The sequence below is a fragment of the Indicator indicator genome, chromosome 1, assembly GCF_027791375.1.
Source record: "Indicator indicator isolate 239-I01 chromosome 1, UM_Iind_1.1, whole genome shotgun sequence".
NCBI classification, from domain to species: domain Eukaryota; kingdom Metazoa; phylum Chordata; class Aves; order Piciformes; family Indicatoridae; genus Indicator; species Indicator indicator.
In genome coordinates, this window is record NC_072010.1 from 47,784,277 (window position 1) to 47,803,358 (window position 19,082).

At 36.3% G+C, this 19,082-nt stretch overlaps 1 protein-coding gene across 4 annotated transcripts in view; it reads right to left on the bottom strand.

Annotated features, from left to right (window-relative positions):
* Positions 1-19,082, bottom strand: part of RBM26 (RNA binding motif protein 26) — a 54,400-nt gene that overhangs the window by 21,180 nt on the left and 14,138 nt on the right. Inside the window, exons 3-14 of one of the 4 annotated variants that reach the window (XM_054389335.1) lie at positions 18,636-18,772; positions 17,594-17,682; positions 16,820-17,031; positions 13,822-14,082; positions 10,853-11,092; positions 9,337-9,477; positions 8,823-8,963; positions 7,774-7,885; positions 6,863-7,022; positions 5,262-5,426; positions 1,983-2,114; positions 828-899 (exon numbers count right to left, since the gene is read on the bottom strand). In XM_054389335.1, the coding sequence (XP_054245310.1) occupies positions 828-899; positions 1,983-2,114; positions 5,262-5,426; positions 6,863-7,022; positions 7,774-7,885; positions 8,823-8,963; positions 9,337-9,477; positions 10,853-11,092; positions 13,822-14,082; positions 16,820-17,031; positions 17,594-17,682; positions 18,636-18,772 (1,862 nt within the window). Of the gene's footprint in view, positions 1-827; positions 900-1,982; positions 2,115-5,261; positions 5,427-6,862; positions 7,023-7,773; positions 7,886-8,822; positions 8,979-9,309; positions 9,478-10,852; positions 11,093-13,821; positions 14,083-16,819; positions 17,032-17,593; positions 17,683-18,635; positions 18,773-19,082 lie in introns of all 4 variants that reach the window. The other 3 variants (XM_054389343.1, XM_054389358.1, XM_054389350.1) reach the window with 3 other exon arrangements.

Consider the following 19,082-nt stretch of genomic DNA (forward strand, 5'->3'; position numbering starts at 1 on the left):
TGCTTTTAGTGGCAGGGGGGGAAATGAAGTGGATGCTGCATTTCATTTCAAGTCAAGGCAATTTCCCAAGAGAAAAGACAGGTACCTAAGTAGAAGAATCTTGTTACCAGGTAAAACTTGCTGCCTTCTTACCCCAAGCTGTCTCAATAGATGTTATGAACACTGGGAAAACCCTGTTCCCTAAGGTGCCAGACAGTTCTGGAAACATGCATCATGAACTTTGCTATTGAAATAAACACATCAACAAATTCATGTTCTGACAATTTTCTGACAATTGCAACCACTGGGCAAAATACATTAACTCATAACCACAATTCAGATGAAACCTTTCCCACCTTACCTTTCTTTGTCCTTTCTATACTGATTAATTTCCACTTTTATCTTTTCACAAGTACTGCAAATTTTAAGACCAAACAAGTGGGTAAATGTTTACAGCATCATCTTTTCAGTGACACAGAAACTTAAAAAGTTTTTACAGAAAGGCTTCCTACAGATTCAAGAGCAGTGTAAAATTTTTCTTCTTTTTTTTTTTTTAATGTATTTTTGTATCAAGTCAGGATCCTGGAACATATCTAGTTGTTTTCATAACTAAATAAACAGAACCTACTGTATTAAAATAAAACCCAGAGAAAAGCAACTTCTGTCCTACCATGTTTTTTTATTCTTATAATCATTTAGCCATCTGCTGAGTTTTGATTACTCTAAGTTGTAAAACTAGCCTCTAACAAAACTTTATTAATAGTTCTGAAAAATCTTACTGCCCACACTTAAGTTTTTCTCTATTAAAATTAAATAGGAGAGGAAGAGAATATGAGACATTCTCTTACCTTTTCAGTTGCTGGAGTAACTGGCTTTGATACAAAACCCAGTCTGTCCTTCACAGATAATTTAGTCACATTCTAAGGGAAAAAAAAAAGTTTACATATACTTTACTATTTCCTCAGTAATTCCAAATGCTAGGAATTTATAAAAAAACATAATAAACTTCTCAGAAAAAAAATACAAGAAAAATAATATTCAAGCAGTTGATAAAAGTAATTTCATATTTATGATTTTACAGTTATATCTATCTATAAATACGTAAGACACTGTCATAGAATAGAAAAGAATCATGGAATGGCACGAGTTGGAAGCGACCTTCAAGATCACCTAGTTTCAACCCCCCCTGCCATGGGCAGAGACACCTCCCACTAGCTCAGATTGCTCAAAGCCTCATCCAGCCTGCTCTTGGAACACTTCCAGGGATGAGATGTCTCCACCTTCTCTGGGCAAGCCATTCCAGTCTTTCACCACCCTTATAGTAAAGAACTTCTTTCTCATGTCTAATAGATGAAGCCAGATTTGGAATCAAATATTATACTATGCATTTTTTTAAAAGAAGTCCATGACATGCTAGCTGACAGAGGACTATCTACATAGACCCTTTTAAATAACTTGGTTTTGTTATTTGAATTTAAAAAACTAAGCATGTGACACTATCTTTTCAGAAGTGAAGCTAAAGTAGTGCCATGATGCTACTTCTAACATAATCTAAAGGCTATTTCTAGTAGAAGCAACATGCCAGATTCCATCACTATTCATATTGGCACTGTGGTTACATTCTTTCTCGTAGTGAAGTACAGTGAGAACACTGTGGTTTAACAGATATAATGTTAAATAAGGAGAGCTTTATTTTGAAATCTGAAAAGTAGAACTTGACATTACTGCAATATTTTCCGAATCTTTTGTTGTTTTGGGATTTTTTTGTTTGTTGGAGGTGTTTTGGTTTTATTTTTTAAACTAAGTAAGAAGTTATGATACTAAAAACTCAAAGCACCAAACAGCACCGGGGAAAATTTTAATACGAAAACACCACTCACAAACTAGATAAAAGTAGTAAACTTCTGTCTTCACTGTGAGTAATCATAACACATTCATACATTATGCAATCTATTACAGAAAGAAAAACATGCAACTGATTTTTTTTTTATTACCATACATACCTGAGTGACTTCCGTATTGGCACTCTGTGCTTCTGCAGGTTCAATGTTACTTGCAGGTACTGGACCTAATCGCTCCTTGACTGATTGTTTCACTACTGGTAAACTAGGTTGCTGAACTAAGGGTTGTATTACCTGTAACACCACCCCAACCCCAAAAAAGCACATTATTAACAACAAAAGGATGCCTCATATGCAGTTCAAGAAACACATAATGAAACTGCTGCAATAACATTCAGATTTACATTTCTTCCTTCCATTCTGTAGCTGTTTCACCTGATGGCAAAAACAAACACTTCATGAGGCTGAGGACATGATGCTGACTACTTATATAGTGCACAGCAAGAACACCTATTTTGCACTTGCAGGTCACAGAAGCAGTGAGGTAACTCTGGTATATTTCTATTAATCATGTCTACTTAGACTATCTTAATTTCCTCCTGTTAGAGCTCAATAAAAAGTAGTAAGCAATCTTCCAATTTCTTTCACATGGCCAACAGCATCCTGGCATGTATCAGGAATAGTGTGGCCAGCAGTAGGAGAGAAGTGATTGTGCCCTTCTACTCAGCACTGGTGAGGCTGCACCTTGAGTACTGTGTTCAGCTTTGGGGCCCTAACGACAAGAAAGAAATTGAGCTGCTGGAGTATGTCCAAGGAAGGGCAATGATGCTGGTGAAGGGCCTGGAGAACAATAAAGCCTGAAGAGCAGCTAAGGGACCTAGGGTTTAGTCGGGAAAAAGAAAAGGCTCAGGGGAGACCTCACTGCTCTCTATGACTACCTGAAAAGAGGCTGCAGTGAGGTGGCTGTTGGTCTCTTCTCCATAGTATGTAGTTACAGAATGAGAGGAAATGGCCTCAATTGGATATTAGGAAAAATTTCTTTATGAAAAGAGTGTTTGAGCATTGGAATAAGCTGCTCAGGGATGTGGTGGAGTCACCATTCCTGGAGATGTTCAAAAAACATGTGGACATAGCGCTTCCAGACATGGTTCAATGGCCATAGTGGTGTTAGGCCAATGGTCAGACTTCATGATCTCAGAGCTCTTTTCCAACAACAACAATTCTATGTGTCTATTATCTGCCACAGATGTGGAGTGCACATTATTTCTACTTCTTGGCAGAAGTCTTGTATTTGAAGATTTATTATGGTTGACTCCCATCATCTTTACTAAATACTTCCACACCTTTCAGAATTTCCACAGTAAAAAAATCTCCAAAGTAATCCTGCTGAGGAAACAGCAAGACTCAAGAAACTGTGCAGGACCAAATACTACTGAAGGGACAGATTACAACCTAACTGATTTTACACTGGAAAAAGATTCAAAAGCCAGTCTTCAGTGCCTGACAAAAAGCCATGGAAACCATTATAAATATAACCAAAACTAATTCCATTATAATTAATACACGAGAAATTTTGACAAGAATTTCAATACTTGAAGTGTGAGAAGTACTATAAAGGAAAGTTTTCATAGTACTTCCAGATACTGTATCATATGTCAATTTCAATTAAAAGGGAAGTAAATGTTCATGCTCCTGAAAGGTTTCTGGATTCAAAACACCTGTTTACTGACTCAACAATTTGGCAACTTTTGCACTTTTGGGTCAGAAGAACATGAAAGCATTGCACTTTCAATTTTAATTTCTTGCTACTGTGTGCCCTCTATCACTTATGAAGCCTCCAAGTTGTAGTCTCCTAAGACTGTTCTTTGTGAAGAGGGAGCCCATAGTACTGTCACCTCGTATCAAGGGGAATTCCCAAACCATCAAGGTTAACTTGCCCCCAAAAAATTGTGCTGGATAGTAAGTATCACTAAAAGCCGTATGTCTTTTATACAGATCAGATCTTTGTTTTAGAAATACACAGTTATTACTGCATAATCAGCAAATAAACTGATGGCAACAACTCTTCAAGCCATCCTTCTCAAAAGACGTAATATTTGTATGAATGCAAATGGCATACTCCACTGCCCTCTTCTGGCTGATGAGAGGTAAACCAAGCTTAGAAAACACATTTTGAGTAGCACTAGTTCAGATCAAGGTTATTTATAAACTGGATTCCAAACTTAAGCATAAAGGATGATAACTAGGAGACAGTGAGATAGGTGTGGTTAAAGTTTATCTACAAAATGAAAAAGTGTAGCATTTGTAAAAAAAGAAACTGTTAAAACCCTACATTAGGACTGCTATGGAGAACTAGGTCATTAATTCTGCATGATGATGACAACATACACCATTGAGAGAAAGAAGGAATTCAAAAATTACAGCAGCCATTGAAAGCATCCTCTAATAACTCATTTGTTCATTTTATCAGTGTATATTAATAAATGAATATTACTTCTATACAACTTGCCTCATTTTCTCAGTGTAGACCACATTGTTCTACACATAGTAAACCCAACAATGCAGACTAGTTCAGACGGCAGAGACCTACAGGCATCAGCAAATCCAACTGCAGGATCATTTCAGGGCTGAACAAAAATTAATACATGATATTAAGGCTATTATCCAAATGCCTCTTTAAACACTGACAGGCTTGGGGCATCAACTGCTTTTCTTATAAAGCATGGTCCAGTGTCTGACCACCCTCTCGGTAAAGAAACGCTTCCTAGTACGAAGTCTGAATCTCCTCTGATGCAGCTCTGAACCATTCTCACATGTCCTGTCACTGGGCATCAGGGAGATCAGCCCCTCCCTCTCCACTCTAAAAAAAATGCAGAATGTCCCTGATTCATTCCTACAGAATTAGTTTAATAAAGCTCTCCTCTTACACTGTTGTTTGCCTGCCTTACCTCTCTACATACATGTAAGGTAGCTTTGAGTAAAGCAACTTCTACTCCTTTCTGTAACAGTGTGCATGCTCATTAGTAATAGAAAACAGAAGACTGGAAAAAAACCAGCACCTTCTAGGAGAAAACTTAGATTATCTTAGAACAAAGAAATATAACTGCTGTATTTCTTACACTCACAAGAAGAAAAAAAAGAGTCTATACCAGCTAAAGCAAAATAAATGTTATTCAGCAGACAGTAGCATTAACCTTGCTTCACATGAGATGACAGAGAGGAATTCTCCACAAGTCATAGAAGTTCTTTCTTTAAATACCTTCAGTCTTAGCTTATCTGACCCTGTATCTGAGGTCAAAGAATAAAGAGTAACTCTTGGAAAATAATTACATAAAGTATCCCTATTTTGAAAGTGTTTAGTTTAGCTTCTCTAAACATTTTTTAAAATGTTTACAAGATTGTATTTTTCATTAATGTTCAAGATGGACTTAGATCTTCTACCTTCTGTGTGGTGGTCTGGATTTGCGGTGCACTGCCCTCTCGATGCCAATAAACTTTAATGAAACGATTATTTAATACTGCTTCTGTACTTGATATAGCTTTCTTTGCTTCCTCATGTGTGGCAAACTGAATAAGGGCACCTTCTGGATCACCCTGATATGCAACCTAAAATTTAAAACAGAAGAACAAAACTTACTGCATGATTGTCATTCGTGTCTTACCATAAAATCACTTGTATCAAGGCTCAAAAGCTTGCAATTTGAACACAATATGGGTTATTAGGGAAATATTTCACAATCATGATTCTGTTTGGAAAGTCTGGTGTTATGAAGCAACCTTCAAATTAAGCTAATAAACTTTAAAAATACTTAAAAAAAAAACCAAATCAAAACCAAGCCCTGGAGTAAAATACCCTCAACAGTTAAACACTATTTCTAATTGCAAATATGAGGTTATTTGAAAGAGTAAGCATCACAGAAGTAAATTACTACCAAAAAAATACACAGAGGTCAGTTAATAAATATCCTATCTTGTATCAGAGGTAGACAACAAAGTTGGTTTTGGTTTCCTCCTTTGAACATTATGACATTTTAGACACCTTTAAAGGATAAAATCATACATTCTGGAAGAAGAGCATAGATAGTAATATCTATCTGCATATCTGTCTGTCCCTTTATATACATCCACACACCATTTTTACTGAATTACATTGCTTGCTAATACACCCATATTCTTGTGTGAACTATGAACAGGCTTAAAAAGTATTTAAGAACAATTAAGAGAACTTAAACTTCTTTGGTGTTTAGATAAGTACAGTAGACTTACTATATACTGCATCAGTATGCAAAAAATTCTATTACAACTCCTCATTCAACCTCTCAGTGCAAACAAGAAAAAGTACATAAAAACACAAGCTAGCACCTGAAACTTGTTGATAATGAAGCATGATGAAGGATCAGATTGAGTAGCTTAGAGAGCAGATATGAAATACTGGTATTTAACATACAGCCTGCAATATGTAACACCAGTCTAAGCTAGACTCTAGTTCTTTGCATCTCTTCTGTATCTTTCTCCAATTTTGTGCATTACTCAGATACACCACAAAGTAAGTCTGACAGACAAAATGCCACTGCTTTGAGAACAGAAAGCAGCTGCATCATAGGGACTGCTTTCTGGATGAGAAATAAAAGTTTCCTGTATGCACGATTTATCTCAAAAAATACTGTTTATGATACCAGATCCAGACTTGAGAAAAGGGCTGAAGAAGTAACATTTATCACCAGTTTTCAATCTTTTAAACAATGTGTCTTGAAAGCCTTATGTGACACGAAAACATTTGTTCAAAATCTGAAAGAGGACTGGAACATTTAATTTTTTCCACCTTCAATTAAATTTATTAAAAATGGAATTTATCTTCAATTCCAAAAAAAATGAATGCACATTCAATTAAATTTCATTAAAACAATGAGACCATGTTTAAGAAACAAATTGGGAAAATAACGAGAACAGATTCAGGGAACCAGTTCATAAACACTTGGCTTCCTCTTTTCAGCATCTGTCATTAAGTCAAAGCATATTGACTTCTCTTTGTTGACTCTTACCTGCAAGTTGACTAAGTTTCCAAACTTACTGAAGTGCTCATTAAGTTTGCTGATATTGTTAAGTTCTGGGGGAACTTTTCTCAATTCAAGTTTTGTATTTTCATTTCCAAATTGCACCTTCTTCTGGAAACCTGGACTGTTTGTTCTATTAAAATTTTGCCTGCAACAAATAAAAAATCAAGCCAGAAATCCATAGCAAGCTAGCAAACACAACGTTAGATTGCACATGCTTACACATAAGCATATGTGTACGAGACAGAAGTATCTGTAGACTTAAACACAGTTTTAGAAAAGTGTACCAGAGTACAGCACACAGGCCCATATGCCTGCAGCTTTCCCCATTGATACTTTCAGCACAGAAATCTGGGAGACAATTCACAAAAACGTGCTTCTGTCAGTAAATTCTGACTTCCACATTGCTTCTGTACAAAAACTATTTCTCAGCTACAACACAGCATCTTCTGCCCATTTCAACAAACTTACTGCAAGGCTCTCCCCAGTCCCAGTAATCTCTTGAAATCCCTCCAACCTTTTGCCACCTGGACACTAAGCACTGCACCCTGTTATTTTCTGCCAGTAACATACCTGGCAATTCCAACCAAAACAGCAATGACACAATTCACAATTGACAACTAAAATCAGTCATCTCGAAGAACCACCATACTGCAGCTTCTCTGCTTCTTAGATCATTCCAGCTTTCAAGGAACAGATCCTGGTATCATCCAAAGCAACTTCAACTATCTCTCTACTGCCTTTGAGCGAAGACAGCCTAATACAGATAGTTCCACAGCGTGATTATTTTAATACAATCAGCTTATTCACAGTTTAACTTGCTTGCATGTTTCAGATTGCAGGAAAAAGCTCCACAGAATTCCAAGTATTAAGCCAAGCTTCTGTTAATGATCACTCACTTGTCAAACCAAGTCTTCTTTGTAGGAACTCCACCATCCCCTGCACCAATTGTTCTTTTCCTGGATTCAGCATCTACCACTATTCTCATACTACTTTTATTGGGAGGTTTTTCTGTAAACAGATGAAAAGATTTTACAGTATTTTTCATATCTTCTCTGTGATTGTAAAAAGGTATTCTGCTCACACTGACTTTGCATTGAAAAGCCTAATTGTTTATTTGGAAATTACTATGATCCTTATTCGAACTGAATCAAAACTGTCATAGATTTTTCTTCTTAACTATCAACAAATGCTGTGACAGATAGAAATAACCAACAGCTTTCATCTTGTCACAGTAACATCACACATATGGAAAATAAAAGTGTGGCAGAAGGCATGTGCCTCAAGATGACTGCCCTTCCTGATTCACAATGTCCTATACAACACTCTGAGGCTCACACCAGTTCTGCTAACACCTCCATTCTACTATTAGATGGCAAACACAAGACTTAGGTATAAAGTGGGAAAGGAGTGGCTCTTCATGAAGAATCTTATTACAAGATTTCATAATGAAAACATCAGAAATATAGCAAGATTAAGTACAAATATATACAAATGTAAACAAAGCCACATTTTAAAAAATCAGGGGGTTTATCCCTCTTCCCTTCTCATTTTGTGTGCTGCTGATTCTTCTCAGGGCCACAAGAACTACGAGGTTAAGATTAGCTGTGCTACCAGACAAAAATTACTCCCTCCTCTCTGCAGCAAAAATCTTCTTAAAATTCTGTACAGAAACATTAACGTTTTTCTGTATAAAAGAGGCCAAAGTGACCAGTTACTACAGCCAAGGATAACTGTGCAATCCTCTAGCAAAGTTATTTCATTTTACCTGTAAAAATGCACACACAAAGCAACTACAAGCATCATTTCCTATTCAGTTAAATTTCTCTTAACTTCAGATTTTTAAAAACGCAATGTTTTCCAGTATTACATTCTCTGGAAACTGCCTCAATCTGCATTAATGTATGGAAACCAGCTAAATTAAGTAAATGCAGCTTTGAGAGCATACCTCTGGGTGGTAGATCCATATCACCTGATGTGAGTCCTATCAAATTTGGTCTTTGGGCATGTACCCTATGTCGATACATAGGTCTTGAAGTATTTGTTATACTTGGAGCTTCTGGATTATAGCCATCTGTGTCATACGTTTCTGGTAACAAATGAAATTGTCTAATTAAAATATAATGCAGTTAAGACCCCTAAAGTTTCAAACATAATATTTCATTTAATTACAAGACACAGTTAAAATGGAAGAACTGTATAAGAATTATCCTAAGAAACTGCCATGTCAAGTTTTCTGCTTAAACACAATGAAAATATTATTCCACAATCAAGATTCACACTTTACTTGCAAATTTCACTTCTGTCCAAAGTTATAAAACAAGTGTTAAGTTACTGTCACAGTCTAAATTATACAAACATTCTCCCAAACTATGAAATTATAATCTCTAAAAAGTACAGTATAATATGAATCAATGTTATTCTATTTAGCAAACCTTGTGGGCAAAGCCTCAGTACTACACCTGCTGTAAAAAGAGAGGGTGGAGCAGGAGGCGGCTGGTGATGAATCCCCGTTGTAACGACAGTGGGAACTGAGCTAGTTGCTGAGTTTGGAGGGGCATCCATTCCAGCAGGCTGCAAAGGGGGAAGTGGAGGGGGTGGTCCTGTCAAAACCAAAGGAAAACACTGCATTCATTTATTACCCACTGGAACTGCATTACACTCAACTCATAAAGAATTGACCTGAAATCTTTTCAAGGCTTTTTTAAATATATAGGGAAAGAGGGCATGCATATAGACATGATGCTATACCACTCATTCATATGGAATAATCCCTAGTAGGAAATAAATCAATTTAGAGAGAAAAGCATTTAAATAGTTGAGCATTTCTCCAAATATTTTTTTTCTGTAAGTAAAATTTAATTGCTAACACAGTCTTTCACCTTACCAACAGAAAGCATTTATAGTGCTCTACAAAATCCCCTCAGTGAAAAAAATTCTATTTTTAATAGTGTAACAAAAAAAATTCTACAATGACAGTAGCTAACTTGACTGAATTTATTTTTCTTGTGGAAAGTCAAATGGATCCTTCTTAAAACTGTGGGAGTTTTTTGTTTTTAGAATAGATAACATGACACTTTCACTTTCAAAGCTAAGTTTTGAAGCCTGACCAATTTTAATTTTTCAAAACCAAGAGAAAAAGATTTGGACTTTCCACACAACTGGAAATAGCACCTGAGACAGAACTTGTCACCCTAGCAATAGTTACTCTCTGTACTCAGTGAAATAAATACATTCGGACCTTATTTAAATATACTATCAACTGCAAATTAAAACAGTTTAAGAAACTTCCATGCAATAACAAATATCAATTATTCTTGAGTATTTTTAGCAAGTCGAGTACCTAAGTTAATAAAAATGAGACTAAGGATTAATCACATAAAACTAACATCACTTTTAAACCACATAAGGAAACTGAATACTATTTTATAAATGAGAGCTAGGCACACAGGTAGTTTTTAGTGCTTGAGTCTCTAGTACAAGATGGAAAATCTTATCTTCGTTAGAATTTTTGTTTTTAAATTAATTACAAATTACATTTTCAGGTGTAAATTTCATGTAGTCATGAATTCTATTTTATTATTACAAATTTAATGCCAAATATCACAGAATCACACAATATTATCTGGTTGGAAGGGACCTCAAGGATCATCCAGTCTGTTGTTTCCAGGATCTTCCCTTCTTCTCTAACTATTCAGTTTCAGGCAACTTCTCCTGTAAAACTCAAGGAACTGAGTTTTGCCATGCCCTGCTTTTACTTAATCACAATTCAAGATTCACATGCAAACTTTACAAAAAAAACCTTTGCAACAATTGCCTTAGAAACCAATTGTTTTAGATAAGCTGTGCCATAGTAGAACATATTACAACTTTCCAAAACATAGCTGACATTGTTAAAATAGCTTTTTGCGCTGCATTCAACCCAAGGAACATCCAGGCCTTACTAATGAAAAGTAAGTCTTAGTCTTGTTTCATTACCTGTTACAGGTGGAAGGCTAGGTGGTAAGGGGCCTGGTGGAGGTACTGGAGGTCTAAGGTTAACAGGAGGAGGACTCAGAATTGGGGGAGGGGGAGGAAGTCCAGGAGGAGGTGGTCCTTCAACAACAGGGGGTTGTGCTGGAAAAGGCAGAATGCCAGGAAGATTCACATCTTCTACCACTACTGGATCACTTCCATGATCAAAAGGGCACATGTCTCCTCTCATACAGAAACCTTTTTCTGAAACATCAAAATCAAAAGAAATTTTTGTTAGTATTCAACAGCTGTACTTTGATTCAGAGCAGATGAGACATTCTATGTGTAATGCAACGGTTCGTAAATTAAAAGCTTCACATACCAGCAGAAATTTGTATTAGAAAATGAAATTGATCATTTAACAGTCAGCACAGAAACTGCAGTGACATTCTTGCAGAAAGCATAAAGGAGTCAAATTTTTCTTGAAAAAATAATCCTATACCAAATTGTAACAAACTGTGAAAGCAAAGAATGGAGGGTATCTAAGTAAAAAAAGGGCAGATACTTACACTGAGAAACTCTATTAAAGATAGAAGTTAGTATTATAAAATTCTAACATGAAAAAATAAACTCCAATTCTGTTGTTCTCTTTTACAATTATTTCAGTAAGAATTATTTTGCTATAGTTTAACAAAACTATGTAAGAGAAAAAAATTCTTTTATTTACATATGTATAGTGTATGTATGTGTATATATATATACACACACACACATAAATAAGAAATACACACATACAAATCAAACTGGATATATATTCACTTTTTTTTTTCCTTTACATGAAAGTAAAACATTGGAGTGGGTCTGGAGGAAGGCCACAAAAATGATCAGAGGACTGGAACATCTCTCCTGTGAGGAAAGGCAGAGTGTTGAGATTTTTTCCCTGGCTCTGGGAAGACCTTATTGCAGCCTTCAGGTATTTCAAGTGGGCCTAGAAGAACTGCAGAGATGTTTTAGTCAAAAAAGACCTCACAGATTGAGTCCAGCTGTCAGCCTAACACCACCATGACCATTAAACCATGGCCTGAAGTGCCACGTCAACAATTGTTTTGAACACCTCCAGGGATGATGACTCCACCACCTCCCCGGGTAGCCATTCTAATGCCTGACTACTCTTTCCATAAAGAAATTTTTCCTAATATCCAATCTAAACCTCTACTGAGTGAAGCCCAATCTGAGGCCATTTCATCTCATTCTATCACTTGACAGAAAAATGGGGACAAACTTCGTAATAAGGCATGCAGTAACAGTACAAGCGGTAATGGCTTTCAACTAGAGTGGATTTAGACTACATACATATATATGTGTGTGTGTGTATATAAATATACATACACACAAAATAGGATGAAATATTTTACAACGGAGGTGGTGAAACACTCGGAATAGGTTGCCCATAGAGGTGGAGGATGCCTCATCCTTGGAAACACTTGAGGTCAGAGTGGATGGAGCTCTGACCAATCTGGTCTAATTGAAGATTTCCCTGCTGACTGCAAAAGGGTTGGAACTAGATAACCTTTCAAGGTCACTTCCAGCCTAAACCTCTGGTTTAGCTGTTTAGCAGCAGCACCCACCAAAAACCCAATACAATGCAATATGAGGGGCAAGCTCAAAACAACTTCCGGTATAAAAGGAAGAAAGATGAGTGTCCACTTTCAAACCAGTGCTGAGTAGTAGTCTGTATTACCTTTCTTCAGCAAGTTATAGAACATGCAATGTTGAAATGTTAAGGAAAAATTAAGTTCTGCAGAAAGAGAGTGAAAGGAAAGCAAGGAAGACAACAAGCAAGAGATGATCTTACGAATTTAGAAGACACAAATAGGCATGAGAAAAGTAAAAGGAAGACAAGTCTACTAGAGATTTTAGTAATAGTCAGAAACAGAGTCAGAGGGAGAACATCAAACAGTAAAAATTTGATGACAACTACAAGTTTTCCCAACATCAAAATTTGGTTTGTACTCAGAAACTGGAAATCATGTGCTATTATAAAAGGCACACTGTTAAAGATGTCATCCTTTATAATGTTACTCCAAAAGTATACTAGCCTGCACGTTTTGTTCCTTTATAAAAAAGCTGCAAAGCTGGAAGACCATGACACAACTGTCTGCAGCTCAGCTTGCATCAGAAGAAAACTTCAAAAAAAACTTTCACAACTCTACTTGTTCTACAGTATTGCTGTGCCTTATACTGGAAAAACTATTCTTCACAAGTACGAGTCTGTCAACATCTCAGCCTTTCACTTTTTTCACTAAAAAAAAAATTAACCCATTCTAATAAGAATTCTCAATGTAAACTGGCCTAGATCTTAAACTAGTCATTGTGGTAAGCAACAGGAAAACAAAAATCAGAAAAAAAAACTATAGGGTGAAATGTGAATTTCTCTGAGCTAACAGGTCGATTGGCTGAATTTAGCCAAGATGCTGCCAACTGCAGCAGCCTTTTGTGCAGATTTGGGCACAAGCCATGCAAAACAATAGCTATTGTGGGTTTTTGTGCTTAAGAAACATCTACACAGAAAATGAGTTAACGTGAGCCTGTGAAGTTGCAGGCTTTAGACCTTTCTAGTTAAAAATTACTCTTCAACAGGATGGAATAGAAAATAATTATTAGGTCACTAACGTGTTCCTCACAGTCAAAATTATCCAATACATTATTTGGCTTGAACGTGATGTATGACAGAATATCTGGGTAATAATGGATTTTTAACTTCTTTGTACAAATATACTACTTTTCATCTGTATAAAATAATTCTAATAACTGAAAAACCTTATACAAGCACTAATAAAGAAAATCTAAGTTAACAAAAAATGAGATAAAAGTTTACATCCAAGAAATGTGTAATAGAAAAAAAACACAGTCTTAAAGAAGATAAGGAAACTACCTCTTTTTTTTCAGGAAGGCAACAATCATAGTTGCAGCAAGCAGTAGCACAGGCTTACCATCATAATCTCGACAACGTTTCTTTGGCAGCGGAGGTCTTCCATAGGAGTTGTGGTCTAGTTGCTCTTCATGGAACTCTGACCAGCTTTCAGTAGTGTTATTTCCATGATGAGCAGGAGCAATAACAGTAATAGTGCTGCTCAGTGTAGGGACAGGGTAGTGGCCAGATGAAATATTTGTCACAGAAGAAACTGGAGTATAATTGTTCTCTAATGGATCTGTTCTATCTATATCATATTTTGGCTTTCCCAAATCCCTTTCTGCAAGAAGAAAAAGAAAGCAACAACATTACATTGGAGAATTTCTCTTGCACGTTTTCAAAAGAAGCTGCCACTAGCCTGTATTAAGTATCTATATTCCATATTAATAAATCTCGAAGTATAAAAATGTTAATTGAGATGCTGTACAGGTTGCCCAGAGTGCCTGTAGTCTCCACCATTAGAGTTATTTACAACTCAACTGGATAGGGTCCTGAGCAACCTGCTCAAACTGCAATCTGCTTTGAGAAATAGTGTTAGAACACAACATTCTGAGGTCTGTTCCAACTGTCATGGATTGAATTGAACCTGCTGCTGTTATTCATACCATGCCAGAGTCATGCCAGCTTTAAAAATTAAAGTGCTGACTGGAACAAGGCTTTATGGGGCTTGAAATTCAGATTGCAACAAGGGAGGCTTCCTGTTCCAGTTGCTGCCTCTGGGTTCCACATTTTTTGGGTGTTGGCTTTTTCCACTCAGATGGCAGGGGGACAAGGAGGGATGGGGGAGTACTTTTCTGGCTTGGGTTTTTGGTTCACTTGTTTCTGCTTGTTGCTGCTTTGTGCCATGCTTCTTCTGCAAATAGGCTAGGATAATTACGCATTTTCTACCATGTTTATCTGATTCTTGATCAGTAAACTCTATTCTTCTCTCATTTTTTTGTCTCAATTCCATGTTTTTTTGTATGTTACTTTTTCCTCACCTCTGTGTTGGGGAAAATAGCCAGGTTAACCCACTGGTTTGGTTTGACCCATGTTGTTCTGATTCAAACCATCACATATATTTTGGCACCCAACGTGGGGCAGCAAAAGTAGTTGTTTTAATTAAGACAGTCAATTTTGGCAGCACACCAAAGGATTGAGATAACAAAAAACAGAGATATCAAGAGGATTCAACTAAGGCTTGAAGATTGTTAAAAGTTTTATATATTTCCCCCTCCCCCCCCCCCCATGCTGTGTTCACTATGTTGGAGTATTTGCTTTCTGGCACCTGGCTCTGGTGTGCTGGCATTTTGTATATATTCCTTCTGGTGACAAGCTTTATCTCAGGGGAATGGCTTACAGTTCTGATGATCCTGTGTTGGATACCAGCAGGCCAGAGTTTTTGCAGAGCAATACACAACTTTAAGAATATCACTGAGAGATCTGCCCCAATGCTGAATAATGATGAGTAGCAGGGTCTATGAGAATGTAAATTCTTAGGGCAGTGGAGCCCTGTGATTGTGTGGAAATTCACCCCTGAGCAAGTGCAAAATCCTAACAAGCTGGTGAAATGTTTAGAAACATGATTCTACGTTCCAAAGGTTTAAGCGGAAAAATAACAATCTGAAAGTACACAGTCAGACACTGGGTATTTTAAAAATACCTATACTGACAGTAAAGCATAAATCCTATTCAAGTATATTTATCTACACTGATAAATATATTCTAAAATCTTCAGATGGAAAGTTACTCTGAAAAAAAAAAAGCAGCGATGGGCAAGAAAAAGATAACCACCACTTGAAAACACTGTAAAAGTTACACATATATAATATTGCAAGACTGTTAGTTGTATCATCATGTTGTTTACCTTTGTTTTATCTGCATTCAAATGCATGTATTTATTACATGCAAAGCTTTGCCATGACTAGAGAAGAGTGCCTGACAGGTGTGGAACACTCCTGGATAGATACAGCAGTAGCATGACCTTTTATTCTGAATACAAACTATTGTCTTGATTTTTCTTATGCTCAAATAAATGGTAAGTATCCGTATTAAGAAGGAAGAGCTCTGTCATGAGGTAGACCATTTGGTAGACTCAACTCCACATTAAAAGGACAGTAATAAAAACGTCTTAAATATGGCAGATGTGTGGGTAAACATGCTTCCTTAATGTGTTTAGAAAAAGAAACAAATCTTTCACTGTGAAATATAATCATTGTAGTTTATGTAAAATAATCTGAGACTTAGTCACATTGTAATTTTTCAGTTAGACTGCTACATGTCCTTTAACTTGCTTCTTCCTAAATTGTTTGGAAAGTATCTGCTCTCCATTCCTCCTTTTAAGGCTGAGTTACCAAGGCCCATTCTACACAAAGAAAAATAAGATACAGGAGACTTAAATCAGACTGTGTCTCTATCTGTCTAAGACAGAATAAAGATATAAAATTATTCTCAATGCTCTTTTCCAACGTATCAGTAATTACTGGGGGGGGGGGGAAGCACTCTTTTCTGCTGAATAAAGAGCTTTGTTTTTAAAGAAGTTTGGTTTGAAAAGCTAATGTACTGAAGCCTTAAGTCTCACAGGTATGTACATATGCAAATATTTACTGTAATCATTTCAGCCCCTATGATGCCCAGAAAAAGACAAGATGAAAAGAGGAAAGCTGTATTGTTCTGCTTGACAAGTCATTTGCTGCCAAACATGTAACTTGTCTCAGTTCTACCTCTGTAGATAGGTATTAATTCCTGCTTCTTCCCACATGATACTCTCAGTTTCCTGAAATGTAATGAAATGTAATTAACTTGAATTTTTTTGCTTCTTTTACAACACTGCTTATAAGTGGCCACCACAGTCAAAGGTATTATAGAAGAATGAAGCATTGAAAACTTATCATGTAAGCCTTAATTCCATAAAAAACCAAGCTACATTTGAACAAAGTAATAAGAACAATAGACAAAATTTTGGTACATCTTGCTAAGTTTAGTGTCTAAATTTTGTAGGCGACATTCACCGTATTTTAGAGACCAACTGTTGGTACCTCTGCTTCGTGTTCTACTCCGGCTTCTACTCCGGTCTCGATCCCGGTCCCGCAATCTCTCTTTGCTCCAGCTTCTACTTCGACTTCTGCTGTAGCTTCGACTCCTCCCTCTTCTCCTGTTATATCGATCCCTATAGGAATCTCTTCTGGGAGGATTTCGGTCATAATCTCTCTTTCGAGAACGTTCATCTTTTTTCCTTTCATCACGGCTTCTAAACATGTCATTTTGTGAGTGAAATTACAAGAATTAAGCTGTATTTTAAAACCTTAACTACTTATAGAAACCTCAAGAAACAGCAATGGAAAATTGAAGAAAAGCTACTATGGCCCTTCCTGTATTCTGGGAAGACTTTTAAAATTCTTTGATTTATGCATTACACTTTACTATCAGTAAGATTTTAAAACATTAAATTCCTTTTCTGACCAATGATGCACTTCCTAAGTTGGAAATACAAAAAAAGTCAGTCACTGAAGGGCAAGCTCTAAATTAAAATCATCACAATTCAATCTCAATACTGAGCAGAGTAAGTATTGTAACATAAACCACAAATCTAACATAAAACTGAATCATAGAAGTCAAATGTGATAGCTGTGCACAACTCAGATAGCTCAGACGTATATGCTCATCATTGAGATACACATGGATAAAAGCACACAGTCTTATTTTTAGGTTTACTAGGTGGTGATACAGAAAGAAAACATTTAGAAACATCATAAAAACCCTGATCCATTTGATTACTGTCATTATACAAAAGGTTAAGCAAAATTTATTACCTGGTATCTCTGTAGCGAGAACTTGACTGAGGAGGGCTGTGATTTAACCTTCTAGAAAACTTCTTCTCTCGCTCTTCCTCTTTAACTATCTGAATTTCAAGTACATGTATGGGATCAAAACATGAGTACACTATAATGGAGACTTCTGTACAATTAAATAAAACCAAAACCTCAGAAGCTGAGCAAAGTCAGCAGTAACACTGAACCAAACCAACATTTTTGATCTAACGCAATTGGAGAATCTTTGTAACATAATAGATTTCTCTTTCTAGGAATATTCAAAACACGGATTAGGAGAAAACAAAGGAGAATAAGCAATCTTTACTGTGCAGCACTAAAAATACTTCTGCTTTTGCCACAAGTGAACAAAAATCAATACTAAGGTGAAGTGACAGATCTGGGAAGACATAATATTCAACAATTGACACAGCAAGGTTGTCTTCTTCATCAGCAGGTTAGCTGGTTCAGATCACGGTTAAACAGTCTCATGCAGCCAAACGTAGGCTGCTGCTGAAAAGGACAAACCTCTTCTGGCTCAAAGAACTATATGAACACTTGTGTTGGAATAAAGTTGTTATCTGGATCAAGCACCTGAAGGAATAAGCACTGCCATTTGGAATGGCAGCCTGGATTTATACTGAATTAAAGAGTGTTATAACTACAACGGCAATTCTCAGAAAAAAAATTAATATAGGGATTGATACGCTACTCAGTAACTTTATTGACATCTGCCTAGTCAGAACCATTTTGGTTTACCTTTGAAGCACCCACTTACATTTAGAAAAATTGTACGGCAGCACTCAACACACTAGGCACAAAATCTTCTGATATATTTCAATACTGTAGTGTAACTTTTGAGACTACTATTAATAAAATAATAAAAGTAATGAAGTTGAACCACATAAAGAAACTACAAGGATGAGAAGAAACGCACAAAAAAAAAACCCACAGAAAAACAAACCAAAATAAAACAAAACAAACACCACCACCACCCATCCCATCCCCCTCCCCCCCAAAAAAAAACCCAAAACACAATGCCTACCTCTTCTTTTTTTGTCTCTTTTTCTTGATGCTGAAAAAATTCTACTTTCAAGCTTCCTGACGATGGTTGTTCTGGTGGAGGTAGGTAACTTTTTGTATTCACAGCATCAAACAGTTTTTCCACAAATATCTGAGTTTCTAAAAGTGTACAAGCATACATTACTCAAAACTTCAGTTAAAATTTGCTTTTAAAATAAATAACTGCCACCCCCACCTCCAAAATTAGCATTCAACAAAAAGTTAAAATTACATGATCACATGAAATGGTATTAAAAAGGACATTTACAGAGTCAAGAAATATATCAGTAACAATGATGTTTCACAAATTTTCAATCCTTGAGACATTAGATAACATCTCATATTAAAACATCTAGAAGAATACTTCTTGAATACATAGAGAGCTCAAACACTTATGGCATTAACTCCAACATTCATAATGTTCTTCCAG